General features: G+C 43.1%; 1 protein-coding gene across 5 annotated transcripts in view; it reads left to right on the top strand.

Annotated features, from left to right (window-relative positions):
* Window positions 1–25960, top strand: part of LOC105482411 (glucosaminyl (N-acetyl) transferase 2 (I blood group)) — a 108044-nt gene that overhangs the window by 59364 nt on the left and 22720 nt on the right. The window contains exon 1 of one of the 5 annotated variants that reach the window (XM_011742489.2): window positions 2241–6572. The exons of the other annotated variants lie outside the window; for them this stretch is intronic. Coding sequence (XP_011740791.1) covers window positions 5648–6572 — 925 coding nt within the window. The 5' untranslated portion in view covers window positions 2241–5647. Of the gene's footprint in view, window positions 1–2240; window positions 6573–25960 lie in introns of those variants that run through there. 5 annotated transcript variants of the gene reach the window in all.

The raw sequence follows: 25960 nt of genomic DNA, 5'->3' as shown, positions 1-25960 counted from the left end.
CCTACTGCTGTCAGCAGGGGACCTGAACTTGCCAGTTTTGTTTGCCTGTTCTAATTTGTGACTTTGTATCTGTGTAGCTATAAGAACATTTGTTATGATGGTGACTAAACTAAGAGTTAATAGGCTAAGCCTCAGAGGGATTTAAAGGATGTAAGCTTTGATGCTTAAACCAAAGAAGACAAAACTGGCATCCTGAGGGCCAAATGCAGTCCTTAGGGGTAAGTTTGAGAGTTTTTCTGTTAACATTCAGGTTTCTCACTTCTCTGAAAACACTGGAAGAGCTGGCAGCCCTGGGCTCATGACACCATGTGGCATTAATTGCGGGGGGTAGGGGAGTGGGGAGGGATGCAAGCTCTCTCATTCCCTGTGGCCCCCACCCAACCCTCCTCAATGTCCGCTGCCCTCTGTGAACTCATCGGCTCTGCTCATCTGACCCTTCACCAGCTTCCCGCACTGTGCCTTACCTGCCTGTAGGCATTTGAGTGCCTGAATCCGTCCTACAATGTGTGATGATTATTGTGGTTGCTTGGAGATCTGTTTTCGCTTACTTCCTGCATCTCGCTTGTGGCCAAAGAGTTTGAGGTTGTCAATCGGACACAACTAAAGCCTTAGACACAGATCAAGATGGAGTGGTCTTGGTGGAGATGAGAGGACTCATCAAAAAGCATTGCCTTAAAAAAAAAAAAAAAAAGGTACTGCCTTGATTCAATAGCCACTCATTCTGCAGAGGGTGATGAAGAACAGTAAGGTTTGAGAGCAGGTCAGACTCGGGTTCCAGTCCTGCCCCTCCCCTGACCGGCATCTGCCTCAGCCTTTATAAACTCACCTGCAATGGAAGCAGAGCTCGTGGAAGGTTAATGAGAACTAACTCATTGTGAGGGAAGAGAAATCCCAGCACTGCTCAGAAGGACCCCCCGGGCAGCCCAGCCCTTGGTTTTCATGTTGAGTTGAGATGATGACGTGTGTTAGCCATAGTCCTCGTGCTGTCTTCTTGTTTGTGACTGTAAAGTTTATCCTGGGACAGAGAGAGGTGGGATTAATACAGAATGACCACTTAACGCCAATTTTCAGTCTGTTGAGCCAACTAAAGTGGGCAGAGCAGAAATAATGCCCTGGTTGGAAGTTAATAGCTTAGCCTGCCCAATTATTTACTGGAAGGAAATGTCTGTTCAATTGCCACAGACACCAAAGAAAACAAACCTACTGCTAGGGCCAGCCACTCGGAAGGCATTACATGCTAGGCTGGGTCTGTTCATCTAAACCACTGTAAATAAGTCAGGACAAATGATGGACGTGGTTTTGGGGTTTTGTTTTCTTTATGTATTTATTTATCATTTTTTATTTTTTGAGACGGGGTTTTGCTCTTGTTGCCCAGGCTGGAGTGCAATGGCGCGATCTGGGCTCACTGCAACCTCTGCCTCCTGGGTTCAAGCCATTCTCCTGTGTTCAAGCCATTCTCCTGCCTCATTCTCCCTAGTAGATGGGATTACAGGCATGCACCACCACACCTGGCTAATTTTGTATTTTTAGTAGAGACAGGGTTTCTCCATGATGGTCAGGCTGGTCTCGAACTCCCAACCTCAGGTGATCCGTCCGCCTTGGCCTCCCAAAGTGCTGTGATTACAGGCATGAGCCACCGTGCCCGGCCTCGTTTATTTATTTTTGGATGCTGCTGTTTTGAACTATAAATCACGCTGCCACTCCCATCTGCAATCTGCTTTGGCTAAATCATGATGAATGATTTCTTGAGTTTGTTTTGCACTGGCGCTTATCAGAGCTCCTTATTGTAGGATCAGGGCTTGAGGCAAAGAGAAGAGAAAAAACGGACTGAACCTGCAATGAAAGCCCTTTGCCTCCCTTTTCCGACTCCAACTTTCCTCTTGTGTTCTCCACAAGACCTGCCAAGGACAAATTTTACAGAAAAGGGTGTGGTTCTAGTAAGAATGAAGAGACGTGAAGGCATCAAAATGGTTATTGGATTGTTCCCTTCATATGGTCACATTTCTAGAGTGTGTATGAGAATATATATAATAAAATAGTAATATATATATACACACACCTATATGCATATATAAATACATTTATGTGTATATATGTATATATCATATGTATTATATGTATATATATTTTTAAATATATATTTTAAAATACATATGTAATATATACTTTAAATATGCATACAAAAATATATTTCTTAAAGTACATATATAAAAAATATATTTATAAATGCATTTTTATATATGCATATATATGTGTTAAAATATTTTTATACTTATATAAAAATATTTATATGTTTTTATATAAATATATTTTCCCATGGGCTAAAGGGGAGGCAGTGATGGGGAAGGAAAATGGAATTTAACCTCCGGGAATAAAGCATTTGAAAGCCTTAAGGTAAATGTGGTTTTTTTTTTCCATTACTAAGAACAGAAATCAAAATATCAGTTCATTAGCAGGGTCAGAAGTGTTGGATATTTTCCAACAGAGAAACAACAACAGCAACCATAGCTAATGCTTATGGAACATGTACCAGGTGCCCAGATTCTTGCCAAACCCTCAGCAAGAGGTGTCTCATTTAGTCTTCCTGACAACCATTTGAAATAAGAGCCACTGTTCTTTATCTTTTCACAGTGGGAGGGCCTGGTTGTGTAAAGAGGTTAAGTAACTTTACCCTGGCACTGCGAGCAGCTGGGATTTACCCAAACAGACTGGCTTCAGCACCTGGACCAGGGAACTGTAGAATTAAGGCTCTGGTTTCTATCCAGCTGAATGACGTTGGGGAGAATATTTTTAAAGGCCCCAATTTGCTCATCTGTGAAAATAACGGGGTTGTGATGGGTGATCTCAAAGATCCCCGCCAACTCTCTAGCAGCTCACCACATTAATATCCAAATCAATATCCATCACATCCATGCCACTGTTGCCATTCATTCCTACAGTTCACTGTAGGAAATTAAGGGGTGGAGTGGAACAGAGAGGGGGCAGGGAAATGGCTGCATTGTTCATCAAATGTTTTCCTAACAGGAGCAGCTGTTCCAATTGGCACAAGCCCTGGCAGGTAGGATTGCTAGGTGACTACGGGAGTAAGATGGGAGCAGGGCCCACTCTTAACACACCTTGTGTGGCTGCCACAGTTGATCTTTTAGTTGGACCAGTTAATTTCTCCCTTGGAAGTGTCCTTACTGTCCACATCAATCCCCAATATACTTCACATTGGCTGCGAGATCGCTTGCAGCACTGGAAGCTGGTGAACTCTGAGAACCCTCTGTAATGCCACCAGACCTGTGCTTTTCCTGGTTCCCCTGAATTACACTGACTGATACGTCCAGGAATTTTGCAGCAGCCCTGGCGGTTTTGTTCTTTCTTCAGAAAAGGAAGTTGGAGAGAGGGTTGGGTGGGAAGGAGAATGAGAATCCTTTAAGTTCTTTGAAATGACCTCAGAACTGAGGTTGTCAGGCTTTTAAAGAGAGCCGGTAGGTAGTCACTCCACATATTGTAGATAATACTGTGTCAACAGCTCAAGTTATCTGAAACTCTCTTTGTGAAATGGGATCCAACTTTTGCTCTCTGGGAACACTGTCACATTTCTCAGGCATGCAAACTTAGGTGTGTTTGATGAAGGGAGCCTGCCTCTCCACTCCAGTGGGTATTTCTTGCAAGGTGGAGACGAGAGACTGAGAAAAGAAATAAGACACAGAGACAAAGTACACTGGAAGAAAAGCAGGCCCAGGGGACCGGCGCTTAGTAAGTGAGGACCTGCACTGGCGCTGGTCTCTGAGTTCTCTCAGTATTTATTGATCACTATTTTTACTGTCTTGGCGAGGGGAATGTGGCGGGGCTATAAGGTGAAGGTGGGGAGAGGGTCAGCAGAAAAACATGTGAGTAAAGGAATCTGTGTCATAAATAAGTTTAAGGAAAGGTGCTGTGCCTGGATGTACGCATAGGCTAGATTTATGTTTAACTTTACATAAACATCTCCGTGCAGTAAAGAGTAGTATTGCCACCATGATGTCTCGCCTCTAGTCATAAGGCGGTTTTCTCTTAGAATAGAATGTATGGTTGGTTTTCCACCGAGTCATTCCACTCCCAGAGACGTGCGGGAGACAGATGGCTTCCTCTCATCTCAACCGCATTGAGGCCTTCTTCTGTCACTAATCTCCTCAGCACAGACCCTTTACGGGTGTCGGGCTGAGGGGCTGTAAGGTCTTTCCCTTCCCAGGAGGCCATAGCTCAGGCTGTCTCAGTGGGGGGAACCTCGACAATACCCAGGCTTTCTTGGGCAGGGGTCCCTGCGGCCTTTCACAGCGCATTGTGTCTCTGGTTAATAGAGAATGGAGAATGGCAATGACTTTTACAAAGCATACTGCCTGCAAACACATTTTTAGCAAGGCACATCCTGCGCAGCCCTAGATCCATTAAACCTTGATTCAATACAGCACATGTTTTTGTGAGCACAAGGTCGGGACAAAAGTTATAGATTAACAGCATCTCAAAGCAGAAAAATTTTTCATAGTACAGATCAAAATGGCGTTTCTTATGTCTTCCTTTTTCTACATAGACACAGTAACAATCTGATCTCTTTCTTTTCCCCACATTTATTTCATTCTATGATATCAGCACTGATTCTTTCATGTAAAATGTCACTCCTAGGTTCCTTCTGCCCTGTGTGTGACTGTGCTCCCAAGGGTGTAATTCATTGTTCCTTCTTGTCAGTGTGTGTGTGTGTACATGCGCGTGTGTGTGTATACTATATTCTGACACATGATTAGAATCTAAATCTACCTTGTTATATTTTTCTGCCACTGATAATCTTCTACTTAGACACGTTACAAATGTATTTTTTAAAATAAGTTTTTGAAGAGACAGGATCTCACTGTCACCCAGGCTGGAGTGCAGTGCTGCGATCATAGCTCACTGCAGCCTTGACCTCCTTGGCTCAAGCAGTCCTCCCGCCTCAACCTCCTGAGTAGCTGAAACTACAAGTGCGTGCCACCATGCCTGGCACACATTCATTTTTCATTATTTGTGTCTGTATGTGCCCAGAGGTAGAGATAACACTAAAATGAAAAGAAGTGGCAGAGAACAGGAAGAGAAATAAACCAGAGAAGCTGATATCCTTAAATGCTGTAGCTTCCAAGGACTGCCAGCAGGTTGTGGGGCTAGCCAGAAAAAATAGAGCCTCTGATTCTAGAAGGCTTGGAAAAAGCGTGAGAAGGGAGATCAGATCGAAAGAGATTGATGGAAGGGGAAGGCAGTGAGGGTGAAGCAAGGGAAACAGCTCCAGTGAAAAGGACCCGTCATTCCATTCCAGAACGTAATTTGCATTTCATATGTAAATGAGGAGGATTCCTGGAGGCTGGGCTGGGCTGGGCTTAGCTGAGCCTCTACAAACAGCAGGGATTCAGCCCTGGGGAACTGCAGACCAAAGTGCAAGAGGGATGCACCGCATCTCCAGGCACATCCAAAAAGGATGGACGAGACACTGAAGCAGAGGATACAGGAGGATTAAAGGATTCAGGAAAGCAAGTAGCTCTCTGGAGAAGCTGTCGAAATTCAAGACTGGCAAGAGAAGTAAATTCAGCCTCTCACACCAATCATTTCTCATCCCCTGAAAAGAAGAGATTGCTTCCCCAGGGAAGTGAAAACAATGAACTTTTGGAGGTACTGCTTTTTTGCTTTCATTCTGCTCAGTGTGGTCATTTTTGTGAGATTTTACAGTAGCCAATTGAGCCCGTCAAAAAGTTACGAGAAGCTGAACAGTTCCAGTGAAAGATATTTTAGGAAAACTGCCTGTAATCACGCCTTAGAGAAAAAGCCAGTCTTTTTGTGGGAAAATATATTGCCGTCACCTTTGCGAAGTGTCCCTTGCAAGGATTACCTGACCCAGAATCACTACATCACAAGTCCCCTTTCGGAAGAAGAGGTTGCATTCCCTTTGGCCTATGTCACGGTCATCCATAAAGACTTTGATACCTTTGAAAGGCTCTTTAGGGCTATCTATATGCCCCAAAATGCCTACTGTGTTCACGTGGATGAGAAAGCCCCAGCTGAGTTTAAGGAATCTGTGAGGCAGTTACTGAGTTGCTTCCAAAATGCTTTCATTGCTTCAAAGACAGAGTCTGTGGTTTATGCAGGAATTTCCAGACTCCAGGCTGATCTGAACTGTCTGAAAGACCTTGTCGCCTCTGAAGTTCCCTGGAAGTATGTCATCAACACCTGTGGACAAGACTTCCCCCTGAAAACCAACCGGGAGATAGTTCAGCATCTGAAAGGATTTAAAGGGAAAAATATCACCCCAGGGGTGCTGCCTCCTGACCATGCAATTAAGCGAACTAAATATGTCCACCAAGAGCATACAGATAAAGGCGGCTCTTTTGTGAAAACTACTAATATTTTGAAAACTTCACCTCCACATCAGCTGACCATCTACTTTGGCACTGCCTATGTAGCGCTTACCAGAGAGTTTGTCAACTTTGTTCTCCATGACAAAAGGGCCATTGATCTGCTACAATGGTCAAAAGATACCTATAGTCCTGATGAGCATTTCTGGGTGACACTCAATAGGGTTTCAGGTAGGTACTAATTTCCATTCTGATTGATAGATTGAGTTTGCTAACATTCTGCTCACCTAGAGAACTGACTCATTTGAAATTATTATGAAATAAATTTAAATACTTAGAAAACTATTAGTTTGGTTGCTTGTAGCAACAGTTTATTGTTGACTCCGTTGTCTTATCAATATGTGTGATATAGTGATCTAAGAAATGCTGGCTGCAGTCGCCCCAGTAAAACTAACTTAGATTACATAGTTGCTGAATTTTAACTGTTTTTTGAATTAATGCTTTTCATAGTCCTTGATAAACACAACTGTAACATAACAAAATTAACTTTTAAAATAAGCATTCTAGAATTTATGAGTTGAAATAGGTGATGTTTCTTTCAGATGGATGTTAGACATCGTTTTCATTGATGCAGTCCCATTGCTCAAAGTTCGTGGAGCTGTTACAGGGGTACTTACTGATTTTAGAATCTTGGAAGCTGCTTCGGATGTTCACAAATCATCATTCTGGCTGAAATATCTCTAGTTTAAGATCTGAACAAGTAGCCAGGTTTCAGCTCTTCTCGGTTACACAAATCTAACCTGATATTTTAGTCTGGAGGAGGGGGTAACAATGAGTTGAAACATACAGAGAGAGAATCTAGCTACAGATGATCCAAAGAGAGTTCTCAATTTTTAAGTCATAGGTTTTTATTGGAAATTCCAATTTGCAGCTTATTGTTTTTATATACTGTGCAGTCTTCAGTTGTTTATGTTAATTTGGGAAAGCGTCCAAGGTATGCCAGGCAGCTGAGGCAGAAGATAACACCAAGCTCCCTCTTTGGTTCAGGACTGGGTTTCTTTTCTAAACTCTGTTTCCCATAGGTGGTCTGTGACCTGCATTACATCTTTCCCGTGTGTCCCCATGTGCTTGTTTTCAACAGTGACCCAGCATGCTTGTGGGTGACTGGTGACGCGCATGGGCACAGTGACCCTGACAAGCCTCACATACTTAATGTCTACACACACACACACACACACACACACACTACACAACCACGCCACACATACACACACACCTGCCTGCCATTCTTGAAATAACTCCCAGCTCTTATGTCTAGTGTCATTATCACTGGCATACTTTCGAGTGCTGTTTGAAGCCACCTAATGCCTGAAAGTAGACTCAATGCAGAAAGGTCCCCAATAACACGGCATTCGTAAGAACTAAACTAGAGTGGTGGTCACAAAAACCTGCTTAGAGAGGGACAGAAAGAGGATGGGCAAGGTGGCTGGAGACGAGAGAATTATGCTATCTCATGAGCAGTTCATTTTCAGAGATGCTAAACTGTCAGGTCACAAAGACTTGTAGGAGGGGCAGTGAACCAACATTTATCATGGTGTGAGTGTTAACCCTTTCTTTACAATCACCAATTTTAAACACATGTAAATATTGCATACATGGCATTTAATCTTATTTTTGCTGGTATAGTTGGTGATAGCCTACATCATTCCTTTTAATGATAGGAAGTCATCGTGTTAACCTCACGTACAGATGAAAAACATGAGGCTTAGAGACACTGAAGCAATAGTATGTTCACATTGTTCACATAGCTTTTCCTAGGCAAACCTGGAATCTGACCCCACATTTGTGTGGTCTGAAGTGTGAGCCGTTTCTCTTGCACTAGGAAAGGAAGGAATGACTATTTCTTTTTTCCCATATATCTAAAGCAAATTTCCTACAGAATTCCAAAAAAGAGAAAGGATTGAGGGTGTTCAGAAAAAATGAGGAGGGCTGTGGAAGGAAGTTTCACCTGATCACTTAGAGCTGGAGATGAGGTTAGCAGGGATATGGTTTGTGTGTGTGTGGTGTCCCAATATGCTTGTGTGGTGTGTGTGTGGTGTATTTGTAGTATGTGTGTGTGTGGTGTGTGTGTGGTTGTGTGTGGGGGGTGTGTGTGTGGTGTGTTTGTAGTGTGTGGAGTGTGTGGGTGTGTGTGTGTGGTGTGTATGTACGTGGTGTGTTTGTAGTGTGTGTGTTGTGTGTGTATGTGTGGTGTGGTTGTGTGGTGTGGGTGTGTGTGGTGTGTATGTATGGTGTATGTGCGTGGTATGTGTATGGTGTGTGTGTGGTGTGTGTGTAGTGTGTGGTGTGTTTGTAGTGTGGTTTGTGTTTGTAGTGTGTTTGTGGTGTATGTGAGATGTGGTGTGGGTGTGTGTAGTATGTGTGGTGTATGTGCATGGTGTGTGTATGGTGTGTGTATGTGTGTGGTGTGTGTTTGCAGTGTATGTGTCTGGTGTGTGTGTGTGTGTGTATGTGCGTGGGGTGTGTGTGTGTAGTGTGTGTGGTATGTAGTGTGTGGTGTGTTTGTAGTGTGGTGTGTGGTGTGTAGTGTGTGGTGTGCAGTGTGTTTGTAGTGTGGTGTGTGTTTGTAGTGTGTGTGTAGTGTGCGGTGTGTTTGTAGTGTGTGTGTGTTTGTAGTGTGGTATGTGTTTGTAGTGTGTGTGTGGTGTGTGTGTATGTGTGGTGTGGTTGTGTGGTGTGGGTGTGTGCATGTCTGTGTAGACAGCAAGTATGTGAGGCTTGTCTGGGTCACTGTGCTCATGAGAGTCACCAGGCGTCCTTTCTGGAAGGAACCACCATCCCTCACAGGCTTCTGTACTGTGTGCTGGGTCCGTCTGGAGCAGGCTTTGGTCTGGGCCAGTGCCAATGGGAAGTGGCCCTTGGTTGATGTTCTCAGAAGCTGGGGAGTAAGAAGCAGCCAGGCAGATTTGAATGGTTGAGTGTTAAGTTTTACTGACTGTTTCATAAGAGTGTATTGGATTAAGTTTCCCTCACCTCAACCACTTGCAAAAAAATTTTTCATGAATATCTGTCACTATTTAAAAAAATATTTTTTTGGCCGGACTGGGTGGCTCATGCCTGTAATCCCAGGGTGGCTCATGCCTGTAATCCCAGCACTTTGGGAGGCTGAGGCGGGTGGATCACCTAAGGTCAGGAGTTTGAGACCAGCCTGGCCAACATGGTGAAACCCCGTCTCTACTAAAAATACAAAAAATTAGCCGGGCGAGGTGGCGGCGCCTGTAGTCCCAGCTACTCGGGATGCTGAGGCAGGAGAATGGCGTGAACCCAGGAGGCGGAGCTTGCAGTGAGCCGAGATCGCGCCACTGCACTCCAGCCTGGGCGACAGAGCGAGACTCTGTCTCAAAAAAAAAAAAATTAGCCATGCGTGGTGGCGGGTGTCTGTACAATCCCAGCTATTCGGGAGGCTGAGGCAGGAGAATCGCCTGAACCCGGGAGGCAGGGATTGAGTGAGCCGAGATCGCACCACTGCACTACAGCCTGGGTGACAGAGTGAAACTCCGTCCAAAAAAAAAAAAAAAATTAAAAATTAAAAATTTTTTTTTTTGCCGGGCGTGGTGGCTCACGCCTGTAATCCCAGCACTTTGGGAGGCCGAGGTGGGCGTATCACGAGGTCAGGAGTTCGAGGTCAGCCTGACCAACATGATGAAACCCCGTCTCTACTAAAACTACAAGACTTAGCCAGGCGTGGTGACGCGCGCCTGTAGTCCCAGCTACTCAGGAGACTGAGGCAGGAGAATCCCTTGAACCAGGGAGGCGGAAGTTGCAGTGAGCAGAGATTGTGCCACTGCACTCCAGCCTGGGTGACAGAGTGAGACTCCATCTCAACCAAAATAAATAAATAAATAAATTTTTAAGTTAGCTTTTTAAAAACAATAGGAAATATATTTTAAAGGTACCAAATTTTTAAAGTTTTCACTCCATCAGCTACCAATGTTAATACTTCCTTGTACATCTTTCCTGAGGTACTTTATTATGTTTATAGACAATAAAACTGATTAAACATGTGGAGAACATTATATGCGGACTTCAAGTTCACTACGGATATACTCGGAAAAGGAAAAATGGTCCTCATTTTAGGTGCCATATTGTCTGTGAGAAACAAAATACAGTAAAATGTGTCCTTTATTTAAATACATCATATGCAGACATTTAAGAAGCTCTTTTTTCATTACTTTGAAGCATTTTTAAAGCTAGCTACAAGGAACTTTCTGGATGAAAGTTACCAGGGACCTTTGCCCCACAGCATCCAACCGCCATGAAGTGCAGAACTCTGGCTGTGGAACACCCTTGCTATTCCCTTGCTCCAGGCTTTATAATGGCTTCTCCTGATCTAAAAGGACCCTTAAGTCTTGGCCAGGCAAGGTGGCTCACACCCATAATTCCAATATTGTGGGAGGCCAAGGCAGGAGGATTGCTCGAGGTCAGGATTTTGAGTCCAGCCTGGGCAACATAGTGAGATCCCTGTCTACAAAAAATTTAAAAATTAGCTGGGCATAGTGGTGCATGCCTGTAGTCCCAGCTGCTCAGGAGGCTGAGGAAGGAGGATTGCTTGAGCCTGAAAAGTCAAGGCTGCAGTGAGCATGATTGCACCACTGCACTCCAGCCTGAGTGACAGAGTGAGACTCTGTCTCAAAAAAAAAAAAAAAAAAGGCCAGGCTTAAGCTCTTCATGTGGCATGACTTCCAGGACCTGGCCCCCCACCACCTCTGTCTCTACCCTCATTTCTTTTTATTTGATGCCTCATACTTTCTGTTCCAGCAACTACTTAGCCCTACACACTTCTGCAATTTTCACCTTTTTTTTTTTTTTTTTTTTGAGACGGCGTCTTGCTCTGTTGCCAAACTGGAATGCAGTGGTGTGATCTCAGCTCACTGCAACTTCCACCTCTCAGGTTCAAGCGATTCTCGTGCCTCAGCCTCCCAAGTAGATGGGATTACAGGCACCCACCACCACGCCTGGCTAATTTTTGTATTTTTAGTAGAGACAGGTTTCACCATGTTGTCCAGGATGGTCTCGATTTCCTGACCTCATGATCTGCCTGCTTCGGGCTCCCAAAGTGCTGGGATTACAGGCATGAGCCACGGCGCCCGGTCTAATTTTCACCTACTTTTTTTATGGCTTTTTATGACATCCTCTCATAAAGAATGCCCTTCCTGTCCAATGCCTTTCCTGTCTAACTCTTCATCCTTTATGTCTAACTCTGTCTAACTCTTCATCCTTTGTGGTCCACCTTGGAAGTCACTTCCTCTGGAAGCCATGTCTGATCACCTCCCTCCCAGATCGTTGTGTTTCAACTCTGGGTTCTCCTGGACCTAATGCCACTGCTGCCAGCATTGAATTGTAGTCACCTATTAACTGAATAGCTCTTCTACCAGACCTCCTCAGTATTTGAGCTGAGGAAGTGACATCTTTTGTTCTTTGTGTTCTCCACCACTACTTCTATGCTGCATGCATCACTATGCACCTGCCTGATCTGACAATATGCAAGGTGCTGGATGGGTGTGGAAGGGTCTGGGGAGGGGCAGGAATGTGCTGGAGAGTTCTGAGAAGATGGGCGGAACATATGAAAGTGTACCGGGTACCTAGGGTGGGGATAATTTTTGGTAGTAAGGATTAGAGAAACAGTAGGTAAAAGTCCACAATGGCCAGGCCAAGAAATGATGTCAGTAAATATGAGAGAGTCCTGATGAGCGAATTAGCAAGCCCCACTTTATTCCAGATAAAATGTTAATGGGATAGAGTCTGTCCTTAGAAAATCTGGCTCCCACACAACCAACCTGGGCCCATGATGCATTCGGATTCTGATGCCAAGAGAAAGTCGCTGCAGGCGGCGTATGCAGACGCCTCCACTTAGTTTCTGCCTTCCTTGCACCTGGTGTGAGTTTCTTCCACACCTGCCACCCACTCCCTCCTCCTGCTGGTACCACTCCTGGGCTACTCACATTCATGCACTGGGCTTCTTCTGACTTAATTTGATGTAGACTTCTCCTGAATTGCTGGCTTAGGAAAAAAAACCAAGGCTGTAAGAATATGAGAGGCTAAGAAGAGACAACAATAGAAAGAAACTCACAACATCTCTCCAGCTCTCAACAACTGTAAACACTGAGCTATTTAGAAGGTATATGTTCTCTGCAGGAAGGTCACTGGGGCCTTACATCTGGGTGTGGCTGGATCAGTCCCAGTCTTTTTCAAAGTATGCATTGTGTTCTCTGTACATCAGCCCAGACTTTGAATTCAGTTTCTAGGACCACAAAGGATGCATTCACTCGTGCTGATTGGACCGGTGACTGAGAATTATAAACGTTGAATGATGGGGTAGAATCATGTCTTAACAAACGTCACCAGGACATTCGGGTCTGTAATAACGCTATTTGGGGGGCCGGAGGACAATCCACACTGGTATTTGTCTTGTCAATATGGAGATAAATTCTGGCTGAAGGAGAAATTCCACAAAAACAAATACTTCCATAGGTTTGTATCCATTGAACGGACTCATAAAATAATATTTTTGGACAGCTAGATAATATTAAGTAAGCATAATAAACGTGAACATGATTTTCAAAATATTGTGTTAGTGATATGGGCCTGTTTGGCTTATTTAACCTCTGTAAAGGGCTCTTGGCTCTTCCCAGGTCAGTAATTCAGATAGGATCACAGGGGAAGATTTTGATTTACAATGTATCCCAGCTCTTGAGCACCTAGATTGATGGGTCTACATCATAAGATGCTGAGCTCCTGGTAGAGAAACCTTAGGCAGGTTATAAAGTATTGACAGAATAAACAAATGGCTATAGCCATTTGTAGAATCATTTATGATGTTTCCAGCCACTGGCTCCACTGTACTATTGGGGAAGGATCATCTCCTTCATTGGAGAATCTGTACCCTAAAATTTCTGCTTGCTACCCCTAAAAAGGAAATAATTGGGAAACGCTACTCTTAATTAGCTCTTTTTTTTCTTTTTGAGACAGTCTCACTCTGTCACCAGGCTGGAGTGCAGTGGTGTGGTCTCGGCTCATGCAACCTCTGCCTTCCGAGTTCAAGCAATTCTCCTGCCTCAGCCTCCCACGTAGCTGGGACTACAGGTGCCCGCCACCACGCCCAGCTAATTTTTTTCTATTTTTAGTAGAGACGGGGTTTCACCATGTTGGCCAGGATGGTCTGAATCTCTTGACCTCGTGATCTGCCCACCTCAGGCTCCCAAAGTGTTGGGATTACAGACATGAGCCACCACGCCCAGCCTTAATTTGCTCTTAATTCCTAATCTCTAGAACAACATTTTATAAAACAAGACAAATTGGATTAAAGTATATATTAGCATAAAATATATAAAAAGTGAATATTGAATTAAGTATAAGTACAATCATGGCTGGTAAACATCTACTAAGCTGAACTGATCATGAATTCAATTCTAAACCAGCAAGATCATTTCTCCAGCTCATTCATCTTCCTGTCATTCCTTACCAATTGTATACGAGTTTTTTTGTTTTTTTGTTTTTGAGACTGAGTCTCGCTCTGTCGCCCAGGCTGGAGTGCAGTGTCACAATCTCGGCTCACTGCAACCTCTACCTCATGGGTTAACGCCATTCTCCTGCCTCAGCCTCCTGAGCTGGGACTACAGGTGCCCGCCACCACGCCTGGCTAATTTTTTGTATTTTTAGTAGAGATGGGGTTTCACCGTGTTCACCAGGATGGTCTCGATCTCCTGACCTTGTGATCCGCCCGCCTCGGGCTCCCAAAGTGCTGGGATTACGGGTTTAAAAGCAGCAGTTGTTTTTGTCCTTGTTTTGTTCTGAGATAGGGTCTCCCTCTGTCACCCAGGCTGGAGTGCAGTGCCACTAATTTGGCTCACTGCAGCCTCAGCCTTCTGGGCTCAAGTGATCCTCCTGCCTCAGGCTGCCAAGTAGCAAGGACTACAAGCATGCGCCACTACACCTGGCTCATTTTCAAATTTTGTGTAGAGATGGGATCTTGATATGTTGCTCAGGCTGGTCTCAAACTCCAGGGCTCAACTGATTCTCTCCTTAGCCTCCCACAGTGCTGAGACTACAGGTGTGAGCCATCGCACCTAGACAGTTGTCTTTGTTTTAGACGAAGTATTGCATTTCGATGGCTTTTAAAAACAATAAAATATTAGTTGTATATCAAAGCTATATATAATTGATACATGTATATATTAATGTACATAGTACAATAATCAATATATACTCGACCTCTAAATTATCTCTTGAAAATATATATCTCTACCCTATTTCTCTCTACACAATACAAAAGCATCTCCTTCCATCCTTTGTTTGAGCCCACATGCTATTAGGTAAACGACTTTGGAGACAGACATAGTATAAGTCTGTCCTCCCAATATTTGCTAACTGTGTGACACTGGTGTTAGTTTATGCTGAGCCTTAGTTTCCTCATCTGTGATGATGGAGATAATAAATAGTACTTAGTTCCCAGAGAACTTATGAGTATTAAATAAGCTAATGCATATAGTACAGGGGTTCTTAGGCTTGACTATGCCTCAGAATCTTTGGCAGGTCCTGTTAAAGCACAGATTTCTGGGCCCTACCCTGAAGTTTCTGATTCAGCAGTCCCCAGAATTTGCATTTCTTTTTTATGTACTTATTTATTTATTTATTTATTATTTTATTTATTTATTTTTTTATTATCCTTTAAGTTCTAGGGTACATGTGCACAACGTGCAGGTTTGTTACATGTGTATACATGTGCCATGTTGGTGTGCTGCACCCATTAACTCGTCATTTACATTAGGTATATCTCCTAATGCTATCCCTCCGCCCTCCCCCCACCCCACAATAGTCCCTGGTGTGTGATGTTCCCCTTCCTGTGTCCAAGTGATTTCATTGTTCAATTCCCACCTATGAGTTAGAACAAGCAGCGTTTGATTTTGTTCTTGCGATAGTTTGCTGAGAATGATGGTTTCCGGCTGCATCCATGTCCCATTACAGAATTTGCATTTCTAACAGCTTCCTGGGTTATCCTGAGGCTTCTCCTCTGGGGGCCACACTTTGAGAACTGCTGACTCGGACCATCTTTTACCGAGACTGCCACATGTATATAGATTTGCAGCAAATGCTGATTCTGTTTATTTCCAACCACCAGTAAAAATAAAAACTAGTTGATATAAGGAAAGGCTTTTGGTGTTGACTGCATATGGCGGACTTCATGAAAGTGGTATGCAAATGACTGATGTTTGGGAAGTACTCTATTAAGGAAATATTATGGACTCTGGAGTGACACAAACCCAATATTGAATTTTAGCTTTATCTCCATTAGTTTGATGACCTTGTGTACCCTGAACCTAAAACTCTTCATTTTGTAGTCACCATAATGATGGCTACTTAGTAAGGATGTTTTGAGAATTAAATTTTTAAAATGGGGTAAAATGATAGGTTAAGTGTTTATCCACTTATTAATGTGAACATTTATTAAGAAAAACCTAAATGTGGTCTTGTATTCCTATACTAATGAGATCCTCAAGGCGTTGAATAAAAGCAATTTAAATTTCACTATGGAAGGATGTCCATGCCATGGCTCACCAACCATATAAAACTAAATATAGATGTACCCAAAGATGGATAGGAGGAAATGTGTGAAACTTTAAGTAAATTGACATGTTCAGATGGATATCGGTTCTTTTTTTTTTTTTTTTTTTTTTTTTTTTTGAGACAAGGTCCCTGCTCTGTTCCCCAGGCTGGAGTGCAGTGGTGTGATCATGGCTCACTGTAGCCTCAACTTCCTGGGCTCAAGCAATCCTCCCTCCTCAGCCTCCCCAGTAGCTAGAACTATAAGCCTGCCTCACCACGCCCTGCTCATTTTTAATTTCTTGTAGAGTTGGGGTTTCATTATGTTGCCCAGACTGGAATACTGTTCTTGATCATTTTGATTTCCATTAGTTTTATTGATGTAATTTTTATGACCACCAAAAAGTGTCACTTACCCCATACATAACACTATGAAGTGTGTATTATCCATTAGAAGAGTGTTTCCTTAAAAACATGAAGGATGTCAATTATCTGTTTTTGAAATCCATCATATCACAGGAAAGGAGCAGGAATTGGGTTGCTTTAGTTTCTTTTTTGTTTGTCTGTTTGTTTGTTTGTTTTGAGACGGAGTCTCACTCTTTCGCCCAGGCTAGAGTGCAGTGGCACAATCTCGACTCACTGCAAGCTCCACCTCCTGGGTTCATGTCATTCTTCTGCCTCAGCCTCCCAAGTAGCTGGGACTACAGGCGCCCGCCACCACGCCTGGCTACTTTTTTGTATTGTTGGTAGAGAAAGGGTTTCACCGTGTTGGCCAGAATGGTCTCGATCTCCTGACCTCGTGATCTGCCCATCTCGGTGTCCCAAAGTGCTGGGATTACAGGCGTGAGCCACCGTGCCCGGCCGGTTGATTGGATTGCTTTATTTTGTTAAGCTGTATCATGTTCCAGAAATGACTTAAGATGTCATAATATAATTCCTTGGGAAAGGAAATCAACCTAGCCAAGATCTGAAAAAAATGAGAGCCTTTTCACAATTATTCTATATAGGTTTTGACTGGCCTGGCCACATCCTTCCCATTTTGAGCGTTCAACCTCCTCAATGTTAAAACAAATTTTGCCCATCCTCTTTGCACAGGAGTAATTTTTAAACTCTAGTAGAAAAACTTATAAACACACACCACAGTGCAGAGAACAGTACCGTAATCCTCATGTGCCCATCAGCCAGTTTCAACAATCATCAACTTGTTGTGCAAACTCAAAGCAAAAAAACCTAAAATGTATGACAAATCTTTGAGTCGACTCTATGATTCTCATAAATGAGTAGCTTCCTCTTTGCAAGGAAAGTGCAAAATTCTGATATTCCAGACTAAGGCTTTCTCCACATCCCGTAATAACAGTTCACTGAAAAGTAAAAATATTTTCATCCAACTTCATCTTTTAGGATATACTACATGAACCAGACTGAGTTTTCTTTTTCTTTGTTTTTCAGCGACAAAGCTGAATCTACAAGCACAAGCTCTTTAGGCATTCGAAGTAAGAGGCAGAATGTGGTTTGTTAAGATTTCCATTCAGCCGGGTGTGGTGACTCACACCTGTAATCCCAGCACTTTGTGGGGCCCAGGCGGGTGGATCACGAGGTCAGGCATTCGAGACCAGCCTGGCCAACGTGGTGAAACCCCGTCTCTACTAAAATACAGAAAGTATCCAGGCGTGGTGGTGCATGCTTGTAATCCCAGACACTCAGGAGGCTGAGGCAGGAGAATCACTTGAACCCGGGAGGCGGAGGTTGCAGTGAGCTGAGATCGCGCCACGGCACTCCAGCCTGGGTGACAGAGTAAGACTCCGTCTCAAAATAAAAAAAGATTTCCATTCTCTTGGCCTCCCTTTTCCTGGAGGAAAAATGGGAAGGAGTATGGTACTAAGAGTAGTAAATTGGTTAGTGGGGTACACTGGTATCCCACTGTATGGTTAGTGGGGTACACTGTTTCTTGTATATGCCTCTAACCATTAAAGTTCCCTTGTTTTCATCTCTTCTCCAGACTGAATATTCTGCTTCCTCTATTAAAAAAAAAAAAAAAAAGACAGTGAGTCCAAAGTATGTTTGAATATAGAATTGACACGATGATATTTTGCCTTCAGCCAAATCTGAATGTATTTTCCATTACTGCGTATTCTCACGGAGGCTTCTCTGTGAGATTCAATGTTCTTGTTAATTTTTCACATCTGTAATTTAATTTGAGATGCCTCAGTTATTAAACCTGGTTACTTTGCATGAGGTCTTTAGTCTTGCAGTGTGATGTGGATGAAAGAATACAAACTTTGGAATAGGACAGACCTTTTGAATCCTAGGCCTCACTACTTAACAGCTTGTCAGTCACTGAACAAGTTATTTAACCAAACTGAGCCTCAGTTAATTTTGGCTTTAGGACATTAAAGAAAGTTTTCAAGGTGTTTGAGAATTTATTAGAAAGTAGGGATTGCCTTTTGTTTTTGTTTTTGTTTTTGAGACACGGTCTTACTGTATCGCCCAGGCTGAAGTGCAGTGGCATGATCTCGGCTCACTGCAACCTCTGCCTCCTGGGCTCAAGCAATTGTCATGCCTCAGCCTTCCAAGTAGCTGGGACTACAGGTGTGCCCTACCATGCCTCGCTAATTCTTTGTATTTTTAGTAGAGACAGGGTTTTGCCATGTTGCCCAGGCTGGTCTCAAACTCCCAAGCTCAAGCCATCCGCTTGCCTCAGCCTCCCAAAGTGCTGGGATTATAGGTGTGAGCCACCATGCCCGGCCAGGAATTGTCTCAATTCAACTTCCACCCCATAAAATAGATCTGGAATTGGTCTGGAGACAGTCTTATAGCAGTGACTATGACTTGCTAACATTTCTTTTCAAAGATATTTGTAAAAGGGCCAGGAGACTCTCTGGGTGGCTCCAAGGCTGTGAGGGGTTTTTTGCTGTTGTTGTTTTGCTTTTTTACTAGAGGTGGGGTCTCTCTGTGTTACCCAGGCTAGTCTTGGACTCCCGGGCTCAAGCGATCCTCCCACCTTGGCCTTCCAAAGTGCGGGGATTACAAGTGTGAGCCACCACGCCCGGCCAGGATATGAGTGTTGATGACCCCAGAAGACACTAAAGATTGGAACAGTAGCTCGTGAACTTTGACTTTTTAAACACTTCACACTGCACAGTTAAGAAGACTAGACTAAGCAAATGGAAAATAAGGATTATGAGCCATGTGTGAATGTTTAATTTCCTTTTTTTTTGAAGTGCTTTCAAGTACTGTGTAAGAGAGGCTTGTGACTTAGATACCCACACTACACAATTCTGTTCTAAGTTCTAGCCTTTGTCTGTAAATAACTGTTTGACCTTGGACATGTCACTTAACCTTTCTGGGCCTCAGTTTCCTCATCTGTAAAATGAAGAAATTGGGCTAGGTCATTTCAGAAGAGATTCCTGTATTATTTTGCTTTAACTCTGGAGAATGCAGTGAAAAAGCAAAAGTATTTGAGGCAGGCAGACTTAGGCTTTATTTACCTGCTGTCAGATCTTGAGCAATGAACCTATCTTAACATGGGCTTCCGCTAACTCATCTGTAAATTGAGGGCAATTCCAATTTCATAAAATCATTGTGAGAGTTACAGCAATGGGGATATATCTCCCAGCTCAGCCATTGTTAATCCTGTTATCACCTCCATCTCTCCCCCTTCTCCCTCTCTACAGTATATTAATGTCATGACATTCCTATTTATATTACGCTGTGGACGGTAGGATTAATGAAACAATGGCCTCTGGGCATTGAATTTCTCTCTTTGTCACGATCTGGCACATAGAAAGAGGAAGCTTGTGGCGATGAAGTTTTTTTTAGTAGAAGATACGAAAGAAGCAGAAACTCAGGCTCCTTCACGAATAACAGAATGATTTTGTGAAGTGGAATGGGTAATTCTGTGCTAGGGTTGGAAGGAATACTCTCATCGTTTAAAATCAGAGAAACCAAGCACAAGGAGATGAAATGATTTGTTTGTGTTGCATGATTTAGCAGCTGAACTTGGTCATAAAGATGGGATTTTAAGTCCTTCAAGATAATAGTCTTTATATAGTTAGTGCTTCTTATAATTTCTTTCTGAAACGTAATAGATATCGGAGCAAAGGGGCAGTATGAATATTTTGTTATCTATACTAATACTGAAATATGGGTTTGAATGACAGGATTCTTAAGAAGTGTTCAGAATTTATGGAAAAAGAGTACCTATTAGTATTACTCACATCAAAGTCTTATAGGTATACTATATAATACAGTTTTTAAAATGTATACATTTACCGTGAAGGAGATCCACTCTGTTTTACATTGTTGTTGATTTTGAAGCAGCCTCTTTGTATTTTTTGATTTATATACATACAGTTCACTCTCTTTAGTGTGTAGTTCCATGTGTTTTGACAGTGGCATAGAGTCACGCATCCACCACCACCATTATCAAGAACAATTCCGTCAGTCCCCAAAATTCCCTTTTCCAGAACGTCATATTTTTATCATAGAGTATGTAGCCATTGGGGGCTGGAAAAGCGCTGCTTATTCTTTCTTTTCTATTAAATGAATGTCCTTTGCATGTTACAAGGTGATTATGAGTGTCTCTCATAGATCCTCTGGCAGTTTTATTTCTATTTATTTATTTATTTATGAGACAGCATCTCACTCTGTTGCCCAGGCTGGAGTGCAGTGGTGCAGTCTTGGCTTTTTGCAGCCTCCACCTCCCAGGCTTAAGCAATCCTCCCACCTCAGCCTCGTGAGTACCTGGGACTACAGGTGCATGTCAACACACCCAGCTAATTTTTTGTATTTTTTTGTAGAGATGGGGTTTTGCCATGTTGCCTGGGCTGGTCTAGAACTCCTGGACCCAAGCGATTTACGTAACCGCCTTGGCCTCCCTAAGTGCTGGGATTATAGGCATGAGCCACCGTGCCCAGCCCTCTGGTAGTTTTAATATCTATTGAGTATTGGTTCCTTTTGCCCTGCTTTTCTTTTCCCATGTTATTTGTTTTTCCTATAAATAACAGAAGCAGTTGGGCCTGTTTTTTTTTTTTTTTTTGAAAAAGTAGGGCTGTTTTTAGTAATATTATTCATTTGGGGTAATAAACTAAAGTAAGTACAGCATTTAATTATGTAGTTAAACTTGTACTTTTTTTACCTTTGATTTTGCAACATCAGGGATTCAGAATAAATAGTAGAAACACCATGAACTTAATTGGAAGAACAAGAACAACCAAAAGTGTGTTCCACTTTTATTCTGAAAACACATGTGACAGACTCACAAAACTTGCCACCAATCAATCAGATCATACAAGAGTGTCATGGTGAGCATGCCACAACACCCCAATATGATTTCTTTTTTTTTTTTTTTAGACGCTGGAGTGCAGTGACGCGATCTCGGCTCACTGCAAGCTCCGCCTCCCAGGTTCACGCCGTTCTCCTGCCTCAGCCTCCTGAGTAGCTGGGACTACAGGCGCCCGCCACCACGCCCGGCTAATTTTTTGTATTTTTAGTAGAGACTGGGTTTCATTGTGTTAGCCAAGATGGTCTCGATCTCCTGACCTCGTGATCCGCCTGTGTCGGTCTCCCAAAGTGTTGGGATTACAGGCGTGAGCCATCGCGCCCGGGCCCCAATATGGTTTCTTATCAGAATTCATACAGGAAAAGCTCTGCTTAGGTTTACAGATGGCTCAATGGTTTATTTTTTCCTATAAATTGAATATATTAGTCATTGGTATCGATTTGAAGATGTCCATAATTCTGTTTCTAAAATATTCAAGTATTTAAAAGTAAAGCCCTTGGCCAGGTGCAGTGACTCACACCTGTAATCCCAGCACTTTGGAAGGCTGAGGCAGGTGGATCACGAAGTCAGGAGTTCAAGACCAGCCTGGCCAAGATGGTGAAACCCTGTCTCTACTAAAAATACAAAAATTAGCCAGGCATGGTAGTGGGCGCCTGTAATCCCAGCTACTCAGGAAGCTAAGGCAGAGAACTCCTTGAACCTGGAAGACGGAGGTTGCAGTGAGCCGAGATCACACCACTGCACCCCAGTCTGGGCGACAGAGCAAGACTCTGTCTTATTAAAAAAAAAAAAAAAAAAAAAAAAAAAAAGTAAAGCTCTTGATGCCGGAAAACTGGATACTGGAAACTGCTACTGCAGTCCCTAAATTGGCCCTGGGCAGAGGAGAGGGTACGAGGGCAAACCACTGCAGAGGCCAACATTTCTTTGAAGTCTCATTATTATTTTACAAAGTTATTTGAATATTACATTTTTGTCTACTCTGTAACTTTTGTAAACTTTTTATTGAAATATAATCCTATATACAGAAAACTGCACATAACAGAATTGAACAGATCACTGAATTTCTACATTACTGTTACCTGTATAAGCAGCCCAAGAAACCATGTTCCTGGTACTCCTAGAACCCACTACCCACCAAGGGCTCCTTCCCAGACACGTTCAAGATTAACAATTGTCCCGACTCCATTAATTAGATGTGTGTGTTTTTGTGTCGCTGTGTAACTTCTAACTGAAGCCCAGGGCTTTTCATCCAAATGTCCAGGTTAAATGGGTATTTCAGGAAGAAGTGCCAGGCCTAGGTTCCCTGTATTTCTGCATATTCTCTGTGGCCAGGGGACGGGGAGAGCTTCCCCTGCGCATCAAAAGACTCTGTCTCCCATGTCTTCCCTCTTTCTAAAAGTTTATTTAGGTGTTTCTTCATATTTGTAGAATAAGACTGTAAACAGAACTGCCCTGCTGTTCTTTATAAAACATTAGGCTTGCAATAGATAAGGACTTAGTTCCCAGACTGCGCAGTCTATATATACTCCAGTACATGCAGCGACAAATGGAATTTACCACTGACCTTCAACAACTTTTGACCTGTCTTGGTTTGTAAATAGGGGTTAAAATTAAACAAGAGTCCTAAGTGAGCATGATTTCTTATTTGGCTGCTCTTACATGGAATTGGAGGGAAGGTTTTGCAAGTTGCGAATGAATTCTTGATTTATATCCAGCTGGGTGCAGCCTGGTGCCTTGTTTTGAAGGTGAAGAAGGCACTGTGTCCAGGGCAAGATGTAAATTTGTCTAGTGGAGTCATTAAGAACTTTTCCCGGCCAGACACGGTGGCTCACGCCTGTAATCCCAGCACTTTGGGAGGCCGAGGCAGGTGGATCACGAGGTCAGGAGATTGAGACCATCCTGGTGAACATGGTGAAACCCCGTCTCTACTAAAAATACAAAAAAATTAGCCAGACATGGTGGCGGGCGCCTGTAGTCCCAGCTACTCGGGAGGCTGAGGCAGGAGAATGGCATGAACCCGGGACGCAGAGCTTGCAGTGAGCCAAGATTGTGCCACTGCACTCCAGCTTGGGTGACAGAGCGAGACTCCGTTCCCGCCACCCCCCCAAAAAAAGAACTCCCCACCCCTGTTACAAACAAAACAGTACAGGGCATACTGTGTTCTGTTGATTTCAGTGAAAGAGACGACCCTGCTGTGAGAAGCAAATCAATGCGGTACTTTTATTTGAAAGAGTCAGTAAAACCTAGGAAATGCCACCTGAAATGCAAAATACCTATGTCAAGCTGTGAACAAACACATCTGAATAAGTAGATGGCAAAAAAAAGCTTACTACTTGATGTTCAAGTGCTGCAAACAACATACTCTCTCATTTCTGGAATCCAATAAAACTTAAGTCCTAAGGAGGCAGTTTTTGAACTCAAAAACCGATCAAAGTGATAAACGTGTACATGAGTGATGCCTCACCTCATTTAATGTAAGGAAACCTCCTATATCTTAATGGTACAGGTAGGTCCCTTGTGAAAGGTTGTTTTCAATCTATGTTCAATATAGGTTAGTCAGCTATTTAATAGTTACATTATTGTCATGAGCTGACGTGGAAGTATTTATTTGTGCAGGAAGATGTTTTAGGAAATGGTATTTTCTTCCCTTTGTTTTCTGCCATTAGAAGAAAACTTTAATGTTATTCACAGTTGCCCTAGAAACAAGAGGCACAGCACACCACACAACGCCACAGCGGGAAGCACCCGTGTCAGTTCCAGATGCAGACGGGGGAGGGAAAGGCATAAGCCACAGTCTTTTTTTAGTTTTTGAGATAGTCTCTGTCTGTTGCCCAGGCAGGAGTGCAGTGGTGCAATCTCAGTTCACTGCAACCTCCACCTCCTGGGTTCAAGTCATTGTTGTGCCTCAGCCTCCCGAGTAGCTGGGACTGCAGGCACCGGCCACCATACCTAGCTAATTTTTGTATTTTTAGTAGAGATGGGGTTTCGTCATGTTGGCCAGGCTGGTCTTGAACTCTTGGTGTCAAGTCATCCACCCACCTCAGCTTCTCAAAGTGCTGGGATTACAGGTGTGAGCCACTGTGCCTGGCTAACAGTCTTTCTTTTTTTTTTTTCTTTTTTTTAATAATGCTATCTTAATGTGTTTTTTTGTTTGTTTGTTTGTTTGTTTGTTTGTTTTGAGATGGAGTCTTGCTCTATCACCAGGCTGGAGTGCAGTGGTGCAATCTTGGCTCACTGCAACCTCTGCCATCCCGGTTCAAGCAATTCTCCTGCCTCAGCCTCCTGCTGGGATTACAGGCGCGCACCACCACGCCCGGCTAATTTTTTTGTATTTTAGTAGTAGAGACAAGGTTTCACAATGTTGGCCAGCATGGCCTCGATCTCCTGACCTCACGTGATCTGCCCGCTTCGGCCTTCCAAAGTGCTGGGATTACGGACGTGAGCCACTGTGCCCAGCCTATGCTTTCTTAATGATTGTTACTTGTAGGTATTAGATTTCATAATGTGTTTTTTTAAATTTGATCTTTGTTTTTTGTACTTTTATGTATTATTTGAAATTATTCTAATAACCACTGTTCTATTTGGCACAAGTTACAGAATAATAGTTTTAAGAGAAAATAAGTAAAGTCTCACAAGGTAAATATGCCAAAATGCTAACACTAGCTAATTTGAGGGAGTTGGAAAATAAACAATTGGCTACTTCTTTGAACTTTTCTGCACTTTGAAAATCTCCAAGACTTAAAGAAAGTTGCTGTATTTGGTGAAAATTAAACTCTCTCCTTACTGAGACACAATACTTGGTGCTTTAGTACTATAGATAATACTATGAAGTATTATCTCTGGACCAGGTGTGCTGGCTCACGCTTGTAATTCCAGCACTTTGAGAGGCCAAGGCAGGTGGCAGTCTCAAACCCAGGAATTTGAGACCAGACTGGGCAACATGGTGAAACCCTGTCTCTACTAAAAATACAAAAATTAGCCAGGCATGGTGGCACACCCAGCTAGTCCCAGCTACTTGGGAGGCTGAGGTGGGATCACTTGAGTCTGGGGAGGTCCAGGCTGTGGTGACCTGTGATTGAGCCACTGTAGTTCAACCTGGGTGACAGAGTGAGACCTTGTTTCAAAAAAAAAAAAAAAGAAAAAAATGTATTATCTTTATAAAAAGATGTTCAATAAAAGACTTCTATGAAGAACAGGTATTCCTAGCCCGGGCAATATAGCAAGACCCTGGCTCTACAAAAAAGTTTTAAAATTAGCTGGGCATGGTGGTGCACACCTGTGGTCCCAGCTACCTGGGATGCGGAGGTGGGAGGATCACTTGAGCTTAGGAGGTAAAGGCTGCAGTGAGCCATGATCACGCCATGTGCTCCAGCCTGGGACACAGAGTGAGATTCTATCTCTTTAAAACAAAAAACAAAAAAGCAAAAAACAGGTGTTCTCAACCTTGGCCACATATTGCTTTCATGTAGGAATTTTTTTTTTTTTTTTTTGGAGACATAGTCTCATTCTGCCACCCAGGCTGGAGTGCAGTGGTAAAATCTTGGCTCACTGCAACCTCTGCCTCCCAGGTTCAAGTCATCCCTCTACCTCAGCCTCTCAAGTAGCTGGGATGCACAGTGCCATGCCTGGCTTTTTTTTTTTTTCTTCTTCTTCTTTGTAGAGATGGAATTTCATCATGTTGACCAGCCCAGGCTGGTCTTGAATTTCTGGGCTCAGGCGATTCATCTGCCTTGGTCTC

Source organism: Macaca nemestrina, chromosome 5, assembly GCF_043159975.1.
Source record: "Macaca nemestrina isolate mMacNem1 chromosome 5, mMacNem.hap1, whole genome shotgun sequence".
Classification (NCBI taxonomy): Eukaryota; Metazoa; Chordata; class Mammalia; order Primates; family Cercopithecidae; genus Macaca; species Macaca nemestrina.
The sequence above is the reverse complement of the archived record's forward strand: the minus strand, read 5'-3'. Positions and strand labels throughout refer to the sequence as shown.